This window comes from Stegostoma tigrinum, chromosome 6 (genome assembly GCF_030684315.1).
Source record: "Stegostoma tigrinum isolate sSteTig4 chromosome 6, sSteTig4.hap1, whole genome shotgun sequence".
In the NCBI taxonomy this organism is placed as follows: Eukaryota; Metazoa; Chordata; class Chondrichthyes; order Orectolobiformes; family Stegostomatidae; genus Stegostoma; species Stegostoma tigrinum.
The window spans coordinates 107,727,433-107,744,824 of NC_081359.1; the positions used below are offsets into that span (position 1 = coordinate 107,727,433).

Genomic DNA, 17,392 nt, shown 5'->3' on the forward strand with positions numbered 1-17,392 from the left:
AGCACTGATGTAACATCTACAAACAATATCACGAAATAATAATGATACCAAAATAATTACAAATAGCTCACCAAGAACGTAAGAGTACCCTTTAGTCTCAAGTTTCAAGTATATTTTGCACTGCAAGATCATTACTCAGTGGAGAGTAATTTTAGTTCATGAATTTTGTCGATAAGGCCTGGGTGTGTGTGTTGGGAATTAAATCATTGGCTCCAGTGATTGGATGTCAACGCCACACGGTTCCAGGCTTTCCTCAGCATGGGTCTGAGTGAACCCCTGTCTGCTTTCCCTAAAGACAGCAACGTAACGGTAAAGTCACCCTGGTCGCAGTGGACCATAAGGCTATTCTTTCATTAAAGAGGAGATGATTGACGGCGAGTTTAACTGAGGGCTACAATGCCTCAGGTGAGGTTGAGAAGGCTAATCTCAGCTGGTTCCGGAAATGAATTGTCGATGTCATTCTGCATCACAAACCAGCTAACTGCACTCAACAACCTGAAGGAGGCACCCTACCTCAAAACAACAAGTTTGACATACCAGCCTATAACATTCTGGCAATATTAGTACATTGCCAGGCTCAACTGGTGACAAAGGCCGCTAAATTTATTTTCCCTTAACTCCTTCTAGTACCCTCTGCCTCAGTTTTGTCAATGGAAATCCCTGCTTATCTGACTGTTTGTTCAAAGTTAATGAATTCATAGAAACATAGAAGATAGCAGTAGGAGGCCCTTGGAACATGCTCTGCGATTCGTCACGATCTCTAGCCATCTCTTCAAATATATTCAATGTTTTGGCATCAACTACTTCCCGTAGTAAATCAATTCCACAGGCTTACCACTCTATCAGTGAAGAAATGTCTCATCTCTGTCCTAAATGGTATACCCTGAATCCTTAGATCATGACCCCTGGTTCTGGACACACCCATCACTGGGAACATCCTCCCTGCATCTACCTTGTCCAGTCCTGTTTGAATTTTCTAAGTCTCTACGAGATCCCTCCTCATTCGTCTGAGCTCCAGCAAAAACAATCACAACCTAGTCAATCTCTTGTCATACGTCAGTCCCGCCAGCCCCAGAATTAGCCTGGTAAACCTTCGCTGCACTCCCTCGAGAGCAAGAGCATCCTTCCTCAGAAAAGGAGGCCAAAACTGTTCACAATCTACCAGGTGTGGTCTCACTAAAGGCCCTGTTTAACTGCAACAACACATTCCTGCCCCTGTATTCAAAACCTCTCACAATGAAGGCCAACATAGCATTCACCTTTACCACCTGCTGCACCTGCATGCTTACCTTCAGCAACTGGTACACAACGACACCCAGGTCCTGCTGCACACTCCCCTCTTCCAATTTACAGCCATTCAAGTAGTAACCTTCCTTGTTTTTGCTTCCAAAGTGAATAACCTCACGTTTATCCAAATGAAACTGCATCTGTCACTGATTTGCCTCCTCACCCAACCCGTCCAGACCGTGAAGAATCTGCATCCTCGTCACAGTTCATCCTCCAACCCAATTTGGTCTCATCTGCATACTTTGGCATGTTACATTTTATTCCCTCATCCAAATCATTAATATGTATAATGAATAGCTGGGGTCCCAACATGGATCCTTTTCTGTTATAAATCTGCTTTGTTGCCTTTGATTTGCTCCCCAGACCAGTATTTCTTCCAGACTACAGACATTGCTTTTGTGGGACCAAGTTGTGACTGAAATCCACTAGTTTCTCCTCAACACAAAGCCTTATTGGGAGATGGTGGCATGGTGGTAACATGAGCAAGCTAACCATCTCGACCTCAACCATCAGGAGCATAGGTTCAAATCCCACCATGGCAGACAGCCTGGAACAAAATGCTGGCCATGTCATCATTGTCAATTGCCATAAAAATTCACCTCATTCATGATCCTCCTTAAGGAAGGAAATCTATTCCATTTACTAGGTTTGACATCCACATGACTCCAGATCCACAACGTGGTTGACTTGTCGAGCTGTTTGAATCACTCAGTTCAAGGCCAATTAGGGACGGATAGTAAGTGCTGGTTTGCTTGAAATGCCCCTCAAAACATGAACGAATACAGACATGTAATCACATGCTGCACAGAGCCATACAATGTACGCTTGAGAAATGGAAGAGCACCAAATATAGTGAAGGGTGGTGGGAAGCCAGTGGATTGGAAAGTCTTTAAAACCCAGAGTTCTGTTAAAAAAGCAATTGGAGGGGAGAAGAAGGTGGAGAATGAGAATGATAATGAAGTGTGAGGGTAAACTAAATAATAACAAATTTGCATGAGTTTCCTTTAGATATAAAATCTTTCAGGGAGGCAAGAGCGAAAATGAGGCTGGAGTAGTAGTAGTAGGTAACAAACGGCAGAGAACCTGAATAGGTGATTTGCATCAGTTGTCATAAAAGATGCCGAGTATAACAACTTCAAGGAAGAGAGTCAGGGGGCAGAGGTGTGTAGTGGCCATTGCTAAAGAGAAGCGTAAAGGTGGCATAATCATCTGAATGAATGGACTACACCCCACGACTCGGACAGAGAAAGTAAAGGAGATTGTGGAGGCATTCATGTGATCTTTCAGGAATCACTTGATTCAGGGCCCATGAGGACTGGAAAAAGGGTTAAGGTAACACCCCGTTTAAGAAGGAAGGGAAGCAGAAAACAGTAAACTATAGACTGGTTGGCTTGACCTTGGTTACTGGCAAAATTTGAGAGTCCATATTTAACAATGAGATTGCCGAGTACTTGCAAGGTTGAGACAGCACAAACTTGTCAAGGAAAGATCATGCCTGGCAACTCTCATTTCTTTGGAGGTGGTAATCAGCAAAATAGACAAACGAGATCCAAGTGGACATGACCAATTTGGGTTTCTAGAAGGCCTTTGCAAGGTGTTGCACAGGAGGCTGCTAAATAAGCTAAGAGCCAAGATATGGCATGGATATGGGACTGGCTAACTGGCAGAAAGCAGACAGTAGGGATAAAAGGGGTCTTTTTCAGGATGGCAGCTGGCAACTAGTGGAGATGCACAGGGATCCGTGTCAATGGATAACACGAATAGTTGTGGTCCCAACAATGTGGACGAAGAAACAGAGGGCTCTGTTGCAGATGACACAGATAGGTGGGGTACAGGTATTGTTGAGGAAGCAGGGAAGCTGAAGGAGGACTTGGAAAGGCTTAAAGTGTGGGCAAAAAAGTGGCAGATGGAAAAAGATGCGACAGGGTGGGAGGTAACGCATTCTGGTGGGAAGAGAGAGAGACAGACTATTTTCTAAAGGGGAAAAGGTTTTGGAAATCTGGAGGGCAAAGAGACTTGGGTGTCCTAGTTCAGGATTCTCAATGTTGAGATGCAGGTTTACTTGGTGGTTAGGAATGCAATTGCAACATGAGCACTCATTTCAGGAAGGCTAGAATACAAATGAAGAGATGCGGTGTTCAGGCTGTACAAGGCTCTGGTCAGACTGCATTTGGAATACAGTGAGCAGTTTTGGGCTGCCTATTTAAGCAAAAATGTGCTGGCATTGGAGGGGATCCAGAGAAGGCTTGAAACAATGATCCTTGGGTTGAAGGGCTTGTCATTTGAGCAGCCGTTGAAGACTCTGGCACTGTACTCAGTGAAATACTGTTCAGTGGAGATGGGGATGCATTGAAAAACTTACAGAAAGTTAAGATGCCTGGATACAGTGGACGTAGAAATGATGTTTCCACTGGTAGCAGAGACTATGATCTGAGGGCACAGCCTCAGAGTAAAGGGGTGATCCTTTAGAACTGAAGTAAGGGGGAAATTGCTTCATGCAGAGGGGGATGAATTTGTAGAACGCATTGCTGCAGAAGCCAGGTCATTAAGTGCATTTAAGGCAGAGGCAGATAGGTTCTCAGTTACTAAGGGGATCAAAGGTTACAGGCTGGAGAATGGATTGAAAAAACATCCACGATTGAAGGGGGGAGCAGACACGATGGGCCGAGTGGCCTAATTATACTCATGTCTATTAGGGTCAAATTACGATTCGATATAATAGCATCATTTTTCCCTGAAGGAAAGCATAAAGGTTTATTCATAATATTACATCTTGAGTGCACCTTGAGTTTAAATTAAGATATTTTTATTCCTTTAAGACACGTAAGCCCATTTACAAAGGCCAGCCTTGGTTGCCTACCTCAAAATGTTTTTCAGAATGATGGTGAGCACATCATCCATGTGGTCGGGGTATTTCGCCATGTCCTCAGCTATAGTGATTGAAGGCAAACCAAAATGCTTAATTTCTCCTGGTTTAACTCCAGTCTCAGAAAAACTGGCACAATCTCTTGAGAATATCTCCAGAGAAATCCGTTGTCCCAACTCTGATCCGCAGTCATTACTTGGCATTACAAAGGCCCTGAGCTCAACTCACAAAAAGACAGCCATTAAAAGGAAGGATCATATTCATTACCATAACATGAAAAACACCAAGTGTCTGAATTTCATCAAGAGATGAAACGATAGTTTCCTGCAGATATAATAATTTGCTTCCTAGGAGTTAAGCCAATATAGGATAACAGCTGTCAGAAGAACACGCAATACTCTAACTACCCATGCCAATGGGCTATGTTTTTTTTCTAAGATCATCTGTATCAGATTTATCAAAAATCTTAATCAATGATTCAAAGTTAACTTATGTTGATTACCGTGAGTAAACTTGATTATAGCTCAGGCAAAACCCTAGCAGTATTTCACAAACTACTAATGGAACTTTGTTCCCAATACATAAAAGAGGTACTATGCGTGTAACAAGTGTGTGGACCTCCTAAGCTAAACCTCTGGCAAGTCCTCAGGCTACCTTGACTGGAATCCTGGCCTATCCTCTGAACATGTCCAAGTCATCTCCATTTTTTGATTTTCTAATACAAAATGATTAAATTTTGTTAAGGCAATGATGGGAACGAAGCCATTACTTCGCTGTTCAGTTCAAGGGAGGTTACGCACAATGTTTTTCTGCTTTTGGTCAGGGTTCAGTGCAATAGCCCAACTTCAGCTGTTTCACTAATGATGGTTAATGAAACACTTCCACTGACAATATCTCAAGTAGGTGTACACAACCATCTCAGATCAGGTAGTTTCAGCCAAAACACATACAACACTCTCCAAATTGATGAAAGCTTCACATCTCAAACGGTGCGCCTCCTGATTAACTCCAAACATCAGCTCCAACCTGTCAGATGACGAGAGCAGTGTAGCCCTAAGTTTCAACCTTCCACTGCAAAATCTGTACAACGCTCAATGACTCAAGGATGGAACAGTGAACATTAGGCCTTGGGTCCGCAAATGCAATACGGGGAAAGTTGAGACTGCAACTGTGGCCATCAAGGTCAGACCATCAACCACACGCTTAAGTCCTGATCTCAATGATCCATCCCCTGGAAATCTCCCACAATCTGTGTCAGCTGAAGCTCAGGAATAGATCAATAACCCCAACAACAAATGATAACTGTTCCCCCATCCAAGGAACATAAGTATAACAGTTTGCTTACCGCTAAGCGTCTGTGGTAGTACAGTGTAATGTATATTGCCTTGTCCACATCTTGTCCACCTTTGGTAGCTTATTTCTGGCAAAGGATCCAATTCATTTGTCCTTTGAACCAGGACAACTGCCATCTCAGTTGTTATTAAGTCAACACTCAAAGGGTAATCATGCTGCCTTTACTTACTGCTGTGCTCTTTTCATTTAAGTAGTCATAATAATTCTCCCTTTAACTGCTGGACTAACTCAAAATGTCATCCAATTGCAAGGCAAAACCCAGTTCTACAAGTGCATTACAGTCCCTAAAAGAGATACTTCTGTGATTACATGGTATCAGTATTCAGACATACTTGACCTAAAGACGAAGCAGCCAGTGAACATATTCAAGGATCTCTGGATAGCTTCATTTATCTCCATAAATGCCACAAACCATGCACTAGTTTTCAATAGTGCCACAAGATCTTTGTCTTCTCAGAAAAACGTATATACTTTTCCTCAAACAGAATGTCTGATCTCCATAATGATACTACCCCGCCAAGTTTGGCCTTTTCAAAGCACAGGGTGATAGGAAACAATATTGGGACATAGAACAACAGCCCAGGGAATGGACTCCTCAGCCCACAATATTGTTTGGTGTCATGTTTGGCACAAAACCAAACTTTTGTACCCTTGGCCCATGTCATCCTGTATTAGTGGCCATAACAAACTAAGCACAGACACGTGATGGAGTTTGGAATTTTTGTGGCTGGCAAGTCTCAACATTGCACCACATGTGCCCTCTAAGCCATCAGGAGGGGACATTGTATCTCCTGGTGTTTGATTCAATTAATGCTATCGAAAGTGCTCACATGTCTACTAGTTCAAAGATAGATATCTAAAATTCACACAATACTGGTCTTACCAACTTTGCTGTTGATGCAGTTAGTCTCAATTTTTCCTCGATCTCCTTGCCTACTTTCTGAACAGTTACCTGAGTCTGTTTTATTACGCGTTGAGCGGTATGAAGCCTATAACACAAAAAGAACAAAATTCAATTTATCCATTTACAACATATGTTTATCACAAACATGGAAAATCCTTCCCTCTGGACATCCATCCCTTTAAATAATAGTTCAAAACAATGACAGTATAGATTCACTTGTACTAGTGAGCGCTGCAGCTATTTTCATGTTAGTATGCAGATGATGCAATTAATTTACAACAGAACTGAAAAATGGGAACACCACAAAACCTCCTCCTGCAACAATAATTCCAAAGATCGAACTATTTTGAGAACAATAAGGAGGAAAGGGAGGGAGGAACAAATAGACAATCAAATTAGCATCCTAGCGAGTTTTGAGAAGATTTGTAGCTCAGGTTGAGGTTCTGGATGCGAGTTTGCTCGCTGAGCTGGAAGGTTAGTTTTCAGACATTTCGTCACCATTCCAGATAACATCATAGGTGAGCATCCGACGAAGCGCTGGTGTTATGTCCCGCTTTCTATTTATCTGGTTAGGTTTCCTTGGGTTGGTGATGTCATTTCCTGTTCTTTTTCTCAGAGGATGGTAGATTGGCTCCAAGTCAATGTGTTTGTTGATGGAGTTCCGGTTAGAATGCCATGCTTCTAGGAATTCTCGTGCATGTAGAAAGCGGGACATAACACCAGCGCTTAGTCGGATGCTCACCTATGATGTTATCTCGAATGGTGACGCAACATCTGAAAACTGACCTTCCAGCTCAGCGAGCAAACTCACATCCAAATTAGCATCCATTTTGAGAAACCTAGGCAATTGTGAAAGCCATCAAAACTTTGTTCGAGGGCAATGACATTTGACCGAAAACCTATCCCACACAGTTTATTGGGTAAAATTTTAACAGCACCATTGAAACAGGACTTGGGGCAGCTTCATCGCCATGAGTTATATTATACGGCTCTCACGTCTGATACATATACATGCCAAGATTCACTTTAAAAGTTAGATAAGAGGATTTTATTTAAGTTTGAAATACACCAATTCTGTCGCACAGGGGCACAAGTTGCTTTCTTACATTCAATTGAGTATAAAAAAACGGAGGGCTCAAATTTCATTCTAAGAGCTGTAGATACCAAGATCATTGAGAATGTCACAGTTGCCATCATTCCCAACTAACTCTCACCGACGGCCCTAATAGCACACTCCATTCCATTTCCAAGTTATTTCAACTGCATTATTGACAGTATATCAAACCTAAATAGATTCAGTTTCAAATCATGTGAAAATTGAAATCTCTGCACAGTCGTCAAATCTGTCTACATGAAGCTGATATATTTATTTGCAATGATAAGGCCATTTGTTTGTGAGGGGTGTTGTAGGAAGAGAGACACTAGCAGCGAGCTGAGGTAGACAGTCTTTACATATTTTTAAAATGGTGGCGTCAGATAGATTTTTCATTGGCAATTGAATCAAAGAATACAGGTTAAGCAGGAAAGTTGAGGCTGCACAATCAGATCAGCCATGACCTAACTGTGTGCAGAGGAGACCTAAAAGACCATATGGCCCATGCCTGCTCCCAATTTGAATGTTTATGATTGCCACGCTCTAATAGACAATACTGAAAAGAGATGACTGACTATGGTAGCAAAAGGACAATACAGCACAAGGGGTCATTTGGCCTGTTGTAATTATACAAAGTCCCTTAGCCAAGTAACATTGGATGACAGCCAGATTAGCCTTGGTTGTGATATGTGTTCCCAACTTCAATCCATGGTGTAGCAGCCGACCACGTTAAGACCAGTGAATACAACATGTCCCAGAAAAACAGAAATGGAGAAGCAAGCTTCAAACAAGTCCAAAATGAGGGGAACATTTTCAAACACTGCCACAAAAAGCACTACTCACTTGATAGACTAAGTGGCAATTGTGAGCAAGAATTCAGAAGAAAAACAACACCCAAGCCACAGTAAATGTCTAGCACATTTTAAATTGCAGTGCTCTTCAGACACATTGAAGCGAAAAATCTGAGTATTATTTTTGGTACAGGACAACTACGCCAGCCCCCCACAGATTAATCTTTCAGAGCTCCATGAAAGCAAGAGCAATTTATGACTTGCTTCTATTAGTCTAGTGCAATCCTGTCAAGAGGGAGGCATCCACCCGAGCCAGATTTTAATTGTTCAAGTCCAGTATAGATACCTAACATTGGTTAGCCAACCACGTTCACGGTCTTGAGCAACACTGTTTACAAGTCTCAGAGCTGCGTCAAATTAACTGAACCTCAGGGCTGAAGCGAAGTTTTTACAATTGCTGACAGTGGCCTAGTGAAAACAAAGTGATCACTCAAAGGCTAATTTTCTGGTAATGTTTGTTTTGGGATAGAAGAGAGGACAATTTCCCTGTAAAACTGAAGGTCACGCATTTCCTTAAGGTGGTGCAAGCATCCAAATGTGTTTATATTGCATCATACAATTCACTGTCTAACATGTAGACTAGATTCTGAAACAACACACAAAAAAATGTCTATTGTATCAGAATGCCATTTAAGCTGAAGTGATAATTTTAAAGAACAGTTAGAATTTTATGTGCAAGATCAGTTACAATCTTAAAGCACACAGGTTCAAGGAAATAGCTCAAGACCACAAGAAACAGGAGCAGGATTAAGCCATTTCGCCCAAGTCTGCTCCACTATTCAATAAGATCATGGCTGATCGGTCCTAGGCTCAACTGTTCTTTTGTGCTATTGAAATATATCAATAGCACAAAGGAAGACAACTTTGTCAATACCATTAAACCAAATCCAAATCCTCCATTTCTAACTCATCAGCTCGTCTCAACATAAACCAATTCCTGAAAGATCAGCAATACACTTCCCACAGATGTGCACTGAATCAGCAACAGAACCAGGTAGATATTGAGTCATTAATGGCCCCTTCATTATCTTTCCACCCAAAACACCACAATACCTGACACAATGCTGCTGCCTAACTGAAGGAAACAAATTCTTTACAGATGAGGCATCAAACTGGGCAGGATTGTAATAACATCAATTAAAAGCTGAATTAAACCATGTCGAGAAGTTTGTGTCTTGGTCATTACATCATATTTCTATTGCAAGGTTTTTACAGTGCAGTGGAATCCACGACAAAGTACTTGCACGCACATTTTTGCTCTTAAAGTTCTTTGTCAGGCTCCTGCAGGCCAAGATCATTAGGCACTCTGCATATTATGCTTGAAAAAGCAATGACTTCTCTTCCACAAGATGACGACATAGGCCATGTGTTCCCAGGAACTGCAGTCAAAATCATATGGGTTAGCATTTGTTGAGGGGTACCAGCCTGCATAGGCAAAGGAGGAGTGATCTAAGTGGCAGGGTCTGATAAAGTGTTCCTTAGAACCTGTAATTACAGCCTCAGTTTGTCAACACGTACCGATGACATGTCAAGTGATTTGCAAGTTGCAATTTTTTTTAAAATTCACTCACAGTTCTGGTCATTGCTGGCTAGCCAGCTTTTATTGCTTGTCCCTAGTTGCCCTCGAGTGCGGTCATGTAGTTGATTTTTAAAATTATTCTCTGGGAAATTAGGAGGAATCAACCACATGACTGTGACTCTGGAATCATAAGTAGGCCATACCAACTGTGTACAGCAGTTTGGTTCACTAAAGACATTAGTGAACCAGAGGAGTATTCTCAACCATCAGCACAGTCACCATTAGAATCTCAGCTCTTATCTACAAGATGCACTGCAGGAATTCAAAGTTGTTAAGCAGCACCTTCCAAACCCACAACCACTTTCATCTGGAAGGACAAAGGGCAACAGGTACATGGGAACACCACCTACCTTCTAGTTCCCCTCCAAGCCACTTGCCATCCTGACATGGAAATGTATCTCCGTTTCTTCACTGTCATTAGGTCAATATCCTAGAATTCCCTCTCTAAGGGCATTGAGAGTCAACTCACAGCAGGTGGACTGCAATGATTTGAAAAAGCAGCTCATTACCACCCTCAAGGGCAACTCGGGACAGGCAATAAATGCTGGCCAGCCAGCAACACCCAGATCCCACAATTTTCTAATTCCCTGTTTTTAAATTGAACTCAAATTCCACAATCTCCTATGGCAGGATTCAAATTCAGGCCCCCAGAACATGACCTAGGGCTCTGGAATAATAGTTTAATAATAATTCCACAAGGCCATCTCTTGCCATTTTCATATATTTATTCATTAATATATATTGCAGAATTTTTTTTAGATTCTGAATCTTGAACTGGTGGCACATGCATTTTGGTTTGTGTATGAGGGGAGCTTGATTACCTCATTAGGCTTTTAGGACTCAATTTTCTTTTTAAACAACCAATGAGAAAGACACTTCTGGAAGCAGTAATGGAAATTTCTTTGCATTCAGAGAGCTTGACAAACAGACCAAGTGGACACTGAAGCACACTAGTTTTATTTCAGTTATATGTGGCAAGACTGAGGTTTTTTTTGGTCCTGGCAAAAAACTTATGGCTTGGAAAGTTTTTGTTTTCAACTTACACAACAGCCAGTTGAGGTTGGATGTATGAAACAGTTACCTCAAGAGAAAGAAGCCAGTTCAGGCACATTAGGAAATTAGTTACCTCAGGGCAAAGTTTTTAGTTCCAAAGTTAGAGGTCAGAAATTTTGAACACTACAAGTTTTGAAACTGAGAACATCTAAGCTTCCATGCATGAATAATGAAGGTATTGACAAAAAGTAGTCAAATTCTACTAAATATCTGAGAGAAGGAAATTATTTCTAGTGTTTGAATGCTATCAAGGGATACTGTTGCGATAGACAAGATTGTATTTTTATTGCTTTTCAAACTGTGATGTAATTAATACACCTTATCCTACTAAGAGATAACAAGGTGTAGAGTTCGATGAACACAGCAGGCCAAGCAGCAGAGGAGCAGGAAAGCTGACGTTTCAGGTCGGGACCCTTCTTCAGACATGGGGGAGGGGGAAGGGGGTTCTGAAATAAATAGAGAGATTGGGGGAGCAGGGGGGAGGAGTCAGACAGAAGATGGATAAAGGAGAAGATGATAGATGTTTAGGAGACAAGATAGGCCAACAAGGTGGGGATGGAGCCAATAGTGCTGGGGGAGGGGGGGGGGCAAGAGAAAGAGGTCCGTCCAGGGAGAACAGACAGGTCAAGGGGGCAGGATCAGGTTAGTAGGTAGGAGATGGGCGCGAGGTTTGAGATGGGAGGAGGGGATAGGTGGGAGGAAGGACAGGTTAGGGAGGCAGGGACAAGCTGAGCTGGTTTTGGGATGCAGTCAGGTGAGAAGAGATTTTGAAGCTTGTGAAGTCCACATTGTTACCATTGAGCTGCAGGAGTCCCAAGCGAAAAGTGAGGTGCTGTTCCCACAACCTTCAGATAGCATCGTTGTGGCACTGCAGGAGGCCCAGGATGGACATGTGATCTGAGGAACAGAGGGGGAGTTGAAATCATTTGTGACAAGAAGTGCAGTTGTTTGTTGTGAACAGAGCACTGGTGTTCCACAAAGCAGACCCCAAGCCTCCGCTTGGTTTCCCAGATGTAGAGGAGGCCACATCAGCAACAGCAAATACAGTACACCACATTAGCAGACGTGCACGTGAACAGCTCTTTGATGTGGAAGATCTTCTTGGGGCCTGGGACGTGGGTGAGGGGGAAGATGTAGGGCCAGATGTCGCACTTCTTGCGGGTGCAGGGAAAAGTGCTGGGTGTGGAGGGGAGTGTGGAGCAGACAAAAAAAAGGTAGTTACGGAGAGAATGGTCCCTCTGGAAAGCAGATAAAGGGTGGGGTCAGACTGCAAATGCCTGCCTCTTTGTAGGCTGCTTGGAACAGTCCCTCTTCTGTACCTACACTGGCCCTAAACCCCACCTCTTCCTCCGTTATATCGATGACTGTATCGGCAGCACCTCGTGCTCCAGAGGAGCTCGAACAGTTCATCCATTTCACCAAAACCTTCCACCCCAACCTTAAGTTCAACTGGACCACCTCTGATACCTCTCACGCCTTTCTGGACCTGTCTCCATCTCTGGCAACCACATGAAAACCAGTATCCATTTCAAGCCTACCGACTCCCACAGCGACCGAGAACACCCGTCCTCCCACCCACCTTCCTGCAAAAATGCCATTCCCTATTCCCAAGTCCTTCACCTCCACCAACTGCTCGCGGGATGAGGTATTCTACTCCCGGACATCCCGGTTGCCCTCGTTTTTCAAGGACCGCAGCATTGCCACCACCAGCAACAACGCCACCCATCCCCTCCACCCAACCCCACAGAAAAAGCAACTCAATTTTCACTTAGGAACCCTGCAGCACAATGGATCAACGTGGGCTTCACAAGCCTCAAAACCTCCCTATTTTTAAACCCCAACACCCTTACAAAGTCTACAATACCATTAACCACTTTATTCAGTTGCTGTTCCTGCATGTTACCCTCAAGGGGAAAATTTCCCTTCCTGCATATGTATCCCCTGTAACCTATGTCTCAATTCTATGTCCCAAATATCCGCCGTTCCAAGGAAAACAGACCTACTCTGTTCCAATCTCCCTTCATAACAAACACTCCGTACCAGGCAGCATCATGAATTCACAAGAGGATCCAGAACCATCTTCTGCACCTTTTTGGCACAAGCCTCCACTTAAATAATAATCTATCTTTTCACTCTTCCCTCCAGACTGCATGACCTCACACTTTCCCACATTAAACTATAATGATGGTATCCTTTTATTTTGAATTTTCAATTGCTGACTGGAATGGGAAAAAGGACTATCTTAATAACCAAGAATTGTGGAAAGGATGACTGTACTTTTCAAAAACAGGTTCCCAACACTACTACTTCGAGACAAAGAAATTACTGGAAAAGACTCTGGTCTGGCAGCAATTGTTGTTACAAAGCAAACTTCATCTTTCAGGTCCAGTTCTGAAAAAGGGTCACTGGACCAGCAACATTAACTCCGCTTTGTCTCCACAGATGCTGCCAGACCTGCCAAACCAGACTTTTTCCAACAATTTGTCTGTTTCAAATTTCTAGCATCCAGTTTTTTTTTAGAAAAGCTCATTCATGGAGTTTCCAGGGTCAGTACTGACACACTTGCTTTTCCTTGTACGTATTAATGATCTGGATCTTTGTGTGCAGGGGACACGAAACTTGGAAGAATTGTGATCTGAGCAGGAGGACAGCAACAAGCTTGAAGAGTGGGCCAATAGACAGCAAATGTAGAGACACGGAGTGATGGCCTTCAGAAGAACATTGAAAGACAAGCTAAAACAACAAGACAATTCCCAAATAGGTACAGGAGCAGAGACACCTGGGTGTACGTGTACATAGATGATTAAAGGCAACAGGACAAGTGGAGAGAACAATGATAAAGCATACACTATTTTCCCATTTATGAATGGGGCATACAGTACAAGAGCAAGGGGATAAAAAAGGACTTGTAAACATATTCATTACACCTCAGATGGAATACTAGGTGCAGTTACGAGGGCCACATTGAAAGAGATACAAATGCATTCAAAGAGTGCAGAAACCATTTACAAGAATGGTTCCAGGAATGTGATACTAGTGATGAGGATAGATTGAAGTTGTGACTCTTCTCCTTAAAGTGAATGACAGAGGATGTAAAGCAGCTGCACTGTGGTGAAGTTGATTACATGATAATATGAAGGTCTTTGAACACTTAAGAGTTTCTGGAAGTGAAAGGTCTAACAGTGAATAATTAGAAACCTTTGAGACAATATGAACTGAGTTAACAAAACATTTAGACGAGGGCAATGCAATCAGCGTTGTCTACTTAAACTTCTGTAAAGCATTTGATAAGGTCTCCCATGGGAGACTGACAGCCAAGTTAAGATTCAGTGGAATCCAAGAAAATTTGACTAATATTCTAAGAACTGGCCGAGTGGTGGAGGCAGCAGAGAGGTGACCTTATGATTTTATAAACTTGTGTAAGGGGCACAGATAGGGTGAATAGCCAAGGTCTTTTCCTGGGGGTGGGAGAGTCCAAACCTAGAGGGCATATGTTTGAGGAGAAAGGGGAATGATTTAAAAAGGGAACAAAGAGGAAATTTTGCCATGCAGAGGGTGGTGCATGTATGGAATGAGCTGCCATGAGTATACTGGAGGCAGGTACAATAACATTTAAATGACATCTGAATGAGTATATGAGTAGGAAGCCTTTAGATCGATATGGGCCAAAAGCAGGTAAACAGAACTAGATTCATGTAGGATATCTGGTCAGCAGGGACAAGTTGGACTGAAGGAGCACTTCCATGCTGTACACCTTGATGACCGAGGGGACGAACCAGATGTTTTTTGTTGACTAGAAGCCTGTGTCCTGTGGGGTTCCAGTGACCACTGTTTGAGCTCTTGTTGTTTGTAGTTTATATGATTCTGAGTAGAACATGTCGGTGTTGGGTCCACTGCTGTTTGTCATTTTTATAAATGACCTGGAAGGGGGCTTAGAAGGATGGGTTAGTAAATTTGCAGATGAAGGTCGGTGGAGTTGTGGATAGTGACAAAGGATGCTGTAGGTTGCAGAGAGACATAGACAAGCTGCAGAGCTGGGCTGAGAGGTGGAAAATGGAGTTTAATGCAGACAAGTGTGAGGTGATGCACTTTGGTAGGAGTAACCGGAAGGCAAAGTACAGGGCTAATGGTAAGATTCTTAGTAGTGTAGATGAGCAGAGAGATCTCGGTGTCCATGTACACAGATCCTTGAAAGTTGCCACCCAGGTTGACAGGGCTGTTAAGGCGGCATACAGTGTTTTAGCTTTTATTAATAGAGGGTTCTTCCGGAACCAAGAGGTTATGGTGAAGCTGTACAAAACTCTGGTGCGGCCGCACTTGGAGTATTGTGTACAGTTCTGGTCACCGCATTATAAGAAGGATGTGGAAGCTTTGGAAAGGGTGCAGAAGAGATTTACTAGGATGTTGCCTGGTACAGAGGGAAGGTCTTACGAGGAAAGGCTGAGGGACTTGAGGCTGTTTTTGTTAGAGAGAAGAAGGTTGAGAGGTGACTTAATTGAAACATATGAAATAATCAGGAGGACAGATAGGGTGGATAGGGAGAGCCTTTTTCCTAGGATGGTGACGGCGAGCATGAGGGGGCATAGCTTTAAATTGAGGGGTGAAAGATATGGGACAGATGCCAGAGGTAGTTTCTTAACTCAGAGAGTAGTAAGGGAATGGAACGCTTTGCCTGCAATGGTAGTAGGTTCGCCAACTTTAGGTACATTAAGTCGTCATTGGATAAGCATATGGACGTACATGGAATAGTGCAGGTTAAACGGGCTTGAGATCGGTATGACAGGTCAGCACAACATCGAGGGCCGAAGGGCCTGTACTGTGCTGTAATGTTCTATACCAGGGTTGATCAATAAATTCACAAATGATATTAACATTGGTGGTGTGATATATCCTGAGGATAGCTTTAGGTTTACACAAGGACATAGATGGGCTCAGTGGCAAATAGAATTCAATCTTGATAAATTTGAGGGGAGGCAAGGGAATACATGAATGAAGTGACTCTAGGAAGCACCAAGGATCAGAGGAACTTTGCTGTGCACATCCACCAGTCCCTTAAAGGTAGGGCAACAAGTAGATGAAGCAGTTAGGAAGACACCTGGGATACGCAGCTTGATGCACTATGGCAGAGTTGAAGAACAAGATTATGTTGCAAATATATAAGTAACTGATTAGGCATGTATAGGAGAGAGTATTGTGTGTAGTTCTGAAACACATCACAGGAGCAACATGACTGCATTGGAAGATGTGCAGAGGTGGCTTCTCTGGAGGCTGCCTGGTATGGAGAGTTTTAGTTATGAAAACAGATTGAGAACAGAGACCCTTGGAACAGGTGGAGACACAGGATATATGATTGGGGTGTACAAGATTATTGGGGTGGGGGTTGGGGGGGGGGGGGGAGAGAGACATGTAAGGGAAGGACAGCACACAACAGGCCCTCCAATTAACTTGTTGCTTGATAGATGATTATAAATCCTATCTCCTATAATTCTTTCCAAAAAGGAAGTTTTCCTACAACAGATATAAAGCTCACAGGTCTATAATTACCTGGGTCATCCCTACTTGAACAAGGGCACAACATTTGCAATCTCCAGTCCTCTGGTACTAAACCTGTAGACAATCAGGACTCAAAGATCAAGGCCAAAGTCTCCGCCACCTCCTCCCTAGCTTCCCAGACATTCCTCGGAAAAATCCCATCCCACCCAGGGGATTTATCTACCTTCACACCTTGTAGAATTGATAACACCTCCTCCGTACTAACCTTAATCCTTTCAAGTCTAATAGCCCGTAACTCAGTCATCTCCTCTACAATATTCTCCTGTTTCTCATCTGTTTTCACTGAGGAACAATCATTTAGCACCTCTCCAATCTCCACATGGTCCACACACAACTTCCCACTTCTGTCTTTGATTAGCCCTATTCCTACCCTAGTCATCCTCTTATTCCTCACATACCTATAGAAAGCTTTTGTGCTCCTGAGATGCTGCTTGGCCTGCTGTGTTCATCCAGCCTCACATTTTATCATCTTGAAAGCTTTAGGGTTCCCCTTTATTCTACCTGCCAATGTCTGCCCATGTCCCCCTCCTTGCTCCTCTGAACTCTCTGTAAATCGTTCCCAGCTAATCTGTAACTCTCCATTGCCTCATCTGAACCCTCTCGTCTCATCGTCACATAAGTGGAAGAGGGAGGCTTAACAAGAGATACCACGGTAAACCACAGTTCCGTTACCTTATCACTTCCTCCCTGCCTGACAGGGACAGACCTATCAAGGACACCCAATATCTGTTCCTTAAACCAGCTCCACATTTCGGTTGTCCCTATCCCCTGCATTTTGCTAACCCATTCTGTGTGTTCTAAGTCTTGCCTAATTGCATTTATAATTGCCCTTTCCCCCATCTATAACTCTTGC

The 17,392-nt window shown here is 43.0% G+C and overlaps 1 protein-coding gene across 3 annotated transcripts in view; it reads right to left on the reverse strand.

The window, feature by feature from the left end:
- The window catches only part of uvrag (UV radiation resistance associated gene), a 334,866-nt gene that overhangs the window by 207,285 nt on the left and 110,189 nt on the right, over positions 1–17,392 (reverse strand). For all 3 annotated transcript variants that reach the window (XM_059646839.1, XM_048533001.2, XM_048533000.2), the window contains one exon: positions 6,390–6,495. In XM_059646839.1, coding sequence (XP_059502822.1) covers positions 6,390–6,495 — 106 coding nt within the window. The remainder of the gene's footprint in view (positions 1–6,389; positions 6,496–17,392) is intronic.